Raw genomic sequence first — 7852 nt, forward strand, 5'->3', positions numbered from 1 at the left:
GGGGAGATGTGTATGGACCTTACACATCTCCCTGCCAGGCTCATAGCAACCTGGGACTCTCTGGACAGAGAAGGGGTAGCAGGAACACTGAAAACATTGTGCAGAAGAGTGGCCATACCTCTCTGCCTGCCGCCCCACCACATGACCCAAAGAGATGCAACAGCCTCAGCCTACCTCATTATATGGACCTGCATATAGGTATTGCAGGTCCCTATAATGACATCACTGTTTGTCAAGACCTGAGTGAGACGCCGGCCAGAGTGACCCAACTCTTAGCAACCTGGCTTCAGCTCTGGTCAGCGTCTTGTCCAGCTCCTGGCAACCAGAGAGATCACTAGTTGTCAGGAGCTGAGTGGGACGCTGGCCCATAGGCACATAGCAACCTGGGACGCTCTGGACAGAGAGGGGGTGGCAGGAACACTGAAAACATTGTGCAGAAGAGTGGCCATGCCGCTCTGCCTGCCGCCCCACCACGTGACCCAAAGAGATGCCGCCTGTGGCTACAGCTTCAGGAAACCTCATTATAGGGACCTGCATATAGGTATTGCAGGTACCTATAATGACATCACTAGTTGTCAGGAGCTGAGTGGGATGCCGGTCCATATCCCATAGGCTCATAGCAACCTGGGACCCTCTGGACAGAGAGGGGGTGGCAGGTACACTGAAAACATTGTGCAGAAGAGTGGCCATGCCGCTCTGCCTGGCGCTCCATCATGTGACCCAAAGAGATGCTGCCTGTGGCTACAGCTTCAGGCTACCTCATTATGGGGACCTGCATATAGGTATTTTTATCTGCGTATTGAGCTCTTTGCCTGTTTCACTGAGAGAAGTTCAGGAGCAGAGTGTTATTACGGTGGGGGTCATGTTGGAAGGTCTGCCTCTTATTTATAGGGCTCATTCAACAAGCATTTGTAATGTACTAAGTGCAGTGAGCTCCAGCAGCAAATCAGAAAAGGTAGATGATGAGAAAGAAAGCAGAAATCTGATTGGTTGGTATGCATTGCACTCTACCGCAGCAGAGGGGTAGAGAGATGAGCACTCACTGCAGCAGGACCGAGGATCAGGTGAATATATCTTCTGTATTCCGGCCCCTAGAGAGAAATGAGCAGTTAACTTTTTATGTATCTGGAGTTCTTCTTTAAAGGTAGTTTAATGATAGAGTGTCTCCATTATATGGGTTTCCAGGGCCAATTTTCTGAGATGAGAAAGGGGCGCCATTTATTACAAAGTGTGTAGGCAGAGGACACGCCCCCGCCATGCCCCCAGAGGACCACAACAAGTTACTACTCCAAAAATGATTGCTTGTAACCACAAGTATTTCTTTCACCACTACTACCGGCTCATCGAAATAAAAAATACAATCACTTAAAGTTTGAATAAAAGGTTGGATGAAAGATTAAAGGCTTCATAGCGTATAGCCGGGCAGATGTCTTTCCTCTAAATGGCGCTGACGAGTTTAGGAAATCCCTAAGTTTTATGAATGAAGCCCTTAGTGTAATAATAGATTGAACTACATTTTGCTGCATCTGGAGAGTCTGTAAAAGATTTCATAATTGCAAATTGGATATCTAGATTTTTGGATACTCGGAATGACATGTGGACATATAAATTTGATTTTCTTGATACAATTGCTTTGCAGAATTGGGGATCCTCTATGACAGTGGTAGCCAAACTCCGGCCCTCCAGCTGTGGTGGAATTACAAATCCCATGGCAAGATCCTCACAGACATGACCGGAGAGAGATGCATCATGGGATTTGTAGTTTCACCACAGCTGGAGGGCCGGAGTCTGGCTACCCCTGCTCTATAATAAACTGTACACAGTCCATTCATCATTAACACCTTCTACGGTGCAATATGGTGATAGAGCTCTTCTATACTCTTTGAGGAACCACTACTATGTGGATTTCCCAAAAGGTGGTATTCTGACTCTGTTGTAATAGCGATTTAGCCCTTGCTGAGACCTCTATGCCTGGCCTCTATAAGCCGATATAATCATTGCGGACAATCCTCATTAGATAGCTGAACTCACCAAATACCGTTTCCATCCACAAAGGTGCTTTATTCTGTACATCAGGTTACAGCAGACACCAGAATACAGCAGATGAATGAATTGGCAGTATTTAAGGTGGTCAAAGATGATAATGTTTCCAAGCATGCAATGCAGATTAACATGTGATCCTGTTACAGGCAGCCATGACACAGGAAATGACTATTGAAGAAGAAGGGCGGAGCATTACACACAAGGGAAATACATCATAGATGTGAGGGAAGGGAACACAGAAAAACATGTGCAATAACCAAAATAACCACTAGATGGCAGTACATGAACTTAGCCATACAATATCCATAAGTAAAGGGCTTAGGGAAAATAAACTATATAAATTCTCATCTCACACTAATGTGAACATTAAGCATGGCTATGGATTGTCATATTCTATGCACCATTGTGGCAGCACAGGTGGATAGGATTTAGTTGGACGAGTAGGGCCTGTTTGGACAATGTTCTCCTGTCTGAAATAGGAGAAAAGCGATGTGTTATATTATTATCTGAAAACGTTTATGGAGCCAATAAAGAAAACATTTTTCATCACAATTCCTTCTTATTGTATATGAATGTAGTGATGGAAACTGCCCTAAAATGGCAGGAGAAGGCCCCGGATCCTTGAAGTAAGGTCCCTGGTTCCTGGTTTTAAAGGAGAACTATGAGGTGAGTGATTTTCACTCATCCTCATAGTTCGAGCCGATGTGTGACAATGAAACTGTCACACGTCGGCTCAATAGATCGGGAAGTGAGCGAACGCATACCATCGCACGCTCACTTCTCGATCATCTACCTGCAGAGAGCCGTGGCTGCCAGTCACTGCTCCCTGCAGGGATTTCCCCCGCCCCCTTCCCACTCCGATCCTCCAGCGCTGACTGGCGAAACAGACAGGGGAGGGGGCAGGCACAGCTGGCTCTGCCTCTAGATAGGCAGAGCCAGCTGTCAATCACACAGCTGGGAGGATCTCGACAGTAATGTCGGGATCCGTCCCAGCTGCGGCGATCTCAGTATACCGCGAGCTGTAGCTCCCTATATACTGAGCTTTGGGTCACGGCAGAACGCTAGTATATCTCCTCCCGTGACCCTTAGAAAAACTATGGGGAAAAACACTTACCCCATAGTTCTTTAATTTATTTATTCTTAGTGGAATATAACACTTATAGAACAACACATTTATACAGGTGTATTCATCAGACCACAAAGAGGGACAAGAAGAAGAACAGAGGGATTTGGTGAAAAAAAAAAAAGATTGATAGTCCCTCCAAATGATGGACAGACAGTTGGGAGCTTGTGTTTGTAAATGTTGTAATCTAATACGGCACACACAACGTGACCTATTCCTTTCCTTGTCCCTACCAGTGATCATTAGCCGGCAGCAGCGTCGGGTCCAACTCATGAAGATAAAACAGAGAGAAGAACGTAAGGAGAAAAAGAAGAAGAAGAAGAAGCCGCACCACCATCACCCTCATCCTCAGAACAAAGCACCCCACCCGCCCGAGCCCGCCTTCCGGAGGAAGCCCACTCCTATCCGCCGGTTTGATGGCGATGTCATTTCCCCCGTAAGTGTTCTGTTATGTCCTTCCTATTAGTTAATACCACCTTCCCCTCATGTTAGGGGTTATGGGATAGAAATATTAAAACATACGATGATGGCAGATGAGGGCCGAGCAGTCTATGGAGTCTGACCTTTTTTGTTATAACCGTATACACAGCACACTAAATTCTGTTCTCCTCAGTTACATTACGACCATCGTTATGAGTGCCATGTGTACCTGATGAAACTCAACCTAAAGGTGGACCTCTAGTCATAGCAGACCATGCCACTCCTATGGGGCCCACAGCTATTTGCACAGGGGCAAATACATTTTAGGAAATGAATGTACTCTATATAAGGTTTGTGATTTTACTTTTACATTTCTGTATCATTAATTGCCTTTGAAATGGAGATTAGAGAGACAGGTGACCCCTTAATGGTGTTGCTGTGGGGCCCTATCACACTTAGTTATGGCTCTGGCTCTACCCACTTTGGGATGTCCGCTGTCTCTGACAGGGAGTGGATAGGGATGGCACTGGATCCTTTAAAAGTAGGGATGCACCGATACCAAGTACAGTACTCGGTACAAGTACAAGTACAGATACCTTTCCAGCTCCAGGACTAGACTAGAGAAAAATTCAGAAGTTAGGAGGCAGCAGTCACGGAGCTCCCGGGATTTGTACATCTCTGTTTTAACGTATTTAAAAAAAATAATAATATATATATATATGAGATGCACAGATACCAGTTTTGCAAGTACAAGTACTGATACATTTTTGTTTATTGTCATGTGACAGTTTTTCTAAAACAATACAGACTAATGATTTCAGGACAGTGGTGGAGCGCCAGAGCCAGGTCCCAGCTGCAACCGCTGCAACCCTGATAGTTCTCATGAAAATGCCAAGTATCGGCACTGGTATCTGAACTGGTATCGCTGCATCTCTACTTGAAAGGTTTCCTATTACAGTCCAATAGTGTGAAGATGGTCTTTGTATCACTAATCTTTGTCTAAGCCCCGAAGAAGGAGTGAATCATTTTCCCCTGAAACGTGTTGGCTGTATCTGATGCTTTAAACCAGATAGAAGTTTATTCCACTGTAAAATCCGGAAGATTGCACACAAAGCCAACATGTTTCGGGGGCTGAGACCTTGCTTCTTCATTAGAGCTGGATTCCAGCAGTCCGGAGCAAGGCAGTCCACACACCACACCATGAGCAGCAGACACAGACAGCACACTGCAGTGTTTGCAACTTCGTCCAAAACTTTTTTAGTTTGTTTTGGACAGATCAGAGAATCTCCCCAATGGGGTCTGACACAGAAATAGAAAACTCTTCCCCACTTTGTCCAAAGCTAAAAAAAAATGGTGTTAGGCTTTTAAGTGGAACTGAAGTCCCTCCTCCCAAAATTCCTAGCGGGTAAACTTTTTAGAAGATACTTTGTCTCTTCTGCAAAAAAACCTCCTGTACCTGTTTGCTAGCAATTCTTTGGTTCGGTGGATGCGCAGTGCAGTCTACACTCCTGGAGCCTCTATTGAAAGTTCAGCCAAGTTTCCGGACAATGTAACTCCAGCCCACATGCACGGGAGTTACATCATCAGTGTAGGCCCAAGGGCCAAAGAAAAAGCATGCCTGTCCAGAGGGGGCGGAGACGATGGCAACAATGAAGATGGGGAGCACGGTCCTTTCATTGGTAGAAGAGGGAAAACTAAGAAGTAAGTTTGCCATGTGTAATGTGCGGGGGCTTGGTGTGAACCTAGTCCACCTGTGTGCACTTGAGCTCACGCAAAACTATAATTGACACTCCCCCTTCTCTGCTCAATCAGTTGGGGCAGGTGCATTTCCTGTCCCATAGCCACAAAGCAGGAAATGTCCCTGCCGCATCTGGTTGGGCCAGGAAGGTATCCACGAGCTTAAGTGAACTGGGTTTGCACCAAGCCCCTGGTCATCATTTGCCATAAGGTACAAGTATGACGTACATGTTTGCATATTACGGCTCTTGGAGACCTGCGGCAGCTCGTTCCTCTTTGGACTCATTCACACAAGAAAAGGCCGGCACGTACAGCTCCGTGCTGCGTGGAGGGCCGTATCGGCCGCTCCCGGGAAGGACAGGTGCTTTGTGTGATTAGTACGCAGCCCCTGTCCTTCTCTATGGGACTACGCCGCCGTAAGCTCAACCCAAGTGCAGGTCCGTACGGGTGCAGGTGTCCCGGCTCGGACGCAGACAGGATCCATCCTGTCAGCGTACGAGTACGGACACCCGCACGCGCATGGACGTGCAGGGCGGGTGAGCGTAGGGGGGGGGGCGTATGGCCGCGTACTCCCATAGAGAAGAACAGGGGCTGCGTACTAATCACACGCAGCACCTGTCCTTCCCGGGAGCGGCCGATACGAAGCACAGAGCTGAACGTGCGGCCTATTCGCGTGTGAATGAGGCCTTTATTATACACTGAAACACATTCATTTGGTAAGTGAGCCCTTAGCAATGCTCACATTTGTTGTCAGTTACTCCTCCTTGCTAACACATCTCCCTCTTCCTCCTCAGAGCTACATTCAGAGTTTCCGAGACCAGCAGTCGGGTTCCTCTCGGGGCCGGATCACCGGAGCTCACACGGTGGTGGACCTGGACTACGACTGCGGATCCCGCGTGCCACTGACTGCGGGATCGGTGTCGGCTGTCCGCGTATAGCACAGAATGAAGAAAGCGGGGAGGAAGGGCAGGAGGGAGAAAATAAAAAATTGGGGGGGGGTCAGTCCGACACTCAGGCATTGCACTGTAAGAACTCCGACAGGGAGATCCATCACCCATCGCCACATTCTGACAACTGTGCCGGCACAACGAGGAGCTTCAGGACACTCCATGAACTACGTCCGCTCTACATTGACTCCCACCTACCTCTCTACAGTCACCAATCACATAGCCATTCCTACCTACCTCCCTGCACTGCTACTTCAAGGTCTCTCCCTATTTCGGCCCTTTCCAAACCCCCTTTGGGACTCAATCCGCTGGATGACCCAGCCAGGCAGTACGCTTTTTTGTGCCTACACCTCCATCCACCTACGTCTCCAAGCTTCTGCTTCCCTGAGCCTATGATAATGTCATCTGCTGGCCACGTATAGCGAACACCGGGGCATGTTTTTATTTCAGTGTACAAAGACGTGGCTCGCGTATGCCGTGACCAATAGGAGAGAAGCGAAAAAACTTCATTTCAGGAAAAAAAAGCCACAATACTGATTCGTTTGGGTGTAATCGACTTTTCTGGAGCTTTTCAATGGGTGATTTTTAAATTATTGTTAAGGGTGGGAGGGAGAAGGTGGGAGGGGTGACAGAACGTGGCGTGTTTTAGGTGCGTGTTGCGGTGTGGTTGTTGATGAGGGGACTTCACCAAAAAAAAAGACACAGACACAGTTCAACAGTCCCGTATAATTCCTTCATTGCCCTTATATAGGAAGTTCATCTACGTGATGTATTTTACGAGAGGCAGCACAAAATGGAGGTCATGGCTCGCAAATGATTTGTAAATCTGGGAATAGGTGCAGATTGCACAAACAAAGGTGCATTTGGTGGCCCAGTAGCCCCTTTTCACACATAGCCCTATTCATCATACCGTCTGAAGGAGGAACTGGCCTTTTTGCCTACCTTGGCACTCCAGTTGTGGTGAAACTACAAATTCCATCATGTCTTTGCTTCTGGGAGTCATGTTTGTGTCGGTCAGAGTCTTGCAATGCCTCATGGGACTTGTAGTTCCACAACAGCTGGAGTGCCCACCCTTGTGAGGTGAAGAATGAGAATGTACAGTCTTCATTTGATTTCAATGAACGTCTGGGTCCAGCGAGGACCTAGCTGGCTGGATATACAACGAGTGGAATGTTGAGATAGGCCTTTCCATTACATACAGTGGATGTAGTGTACAAGCCTATATAACATAGTACAAGCACATTTGGCATTCCCTCTTACACAGACTGCCCCCCACCACCACCATTTTGCAGATTGCCCGAACCCCCATGAAATGTTTTCCTACAGACCCCACCATTTGTTCCTATTGCAAATGCCTCATTTTGTAATGTGCATAGTTTGCTTAACGTAGATTCAAACCCAGTCACCAAAACCTGTAACATGTTAACGTCATGTCAAAAGCCACTTTCGATCCTCTGAAATCTGCAAAAAAAAAATCATCTGATGATCCTGCCACGAAGGTCTTTGTTCAGGCACTTCCTGTTAAGCATTGACACTTCCTGTTAAGGATTGACAACTGTCTGCCAGTTGTGCTCCTGCGTTG

At 47.1% G+C, this 7852-nt stretch overlaps 1 protein-coding gene across 1 annotated transcript in view; it reads left to right on the forward strand.

Moving 5' to 3' along the window:
* The window catches only part of TMEM198 (transmembrane protein 198), a 28634-nt gene extending 22325 nt beyond the window's left edge, over positions 1 to 6309 (forward strand). Inside the window, exons 4-5 of the mRNA XM_018563051.1 lie at positions 3403 to 3602; positions 6118 to 6309. Of these exons, the coding sequence (XP_018418553.1) occupies positions 3403 to 3602; positions 6118 to 6261 (344 nt within the window). The 3' untranslated portion in view covers positions 6262 to 6309. The remainder of the gene's footprint in view (positions 1 to 3402; positions 3603 to 6117) is intronic.
* The last annotated feature ends 1543 nt before the right edge of the window (positions 6310 to 7852 follow it).

Source organism: Nanorana parkeri, unplaced genomic scaffold, assembly GCF_000935625.1.
Source record: "Nanorana parkeri isolate BGI_ZX_2015 unplaced genomic scaffold, ASM93562v1 scaffold626, whole genome shotgun sequence".
Lineage (NCBI taxonomy): Eukaryota > Metazoa > Chordata > Amphibia > Anura > Dicroglossidae > Nanorana > Nanorana parkeri.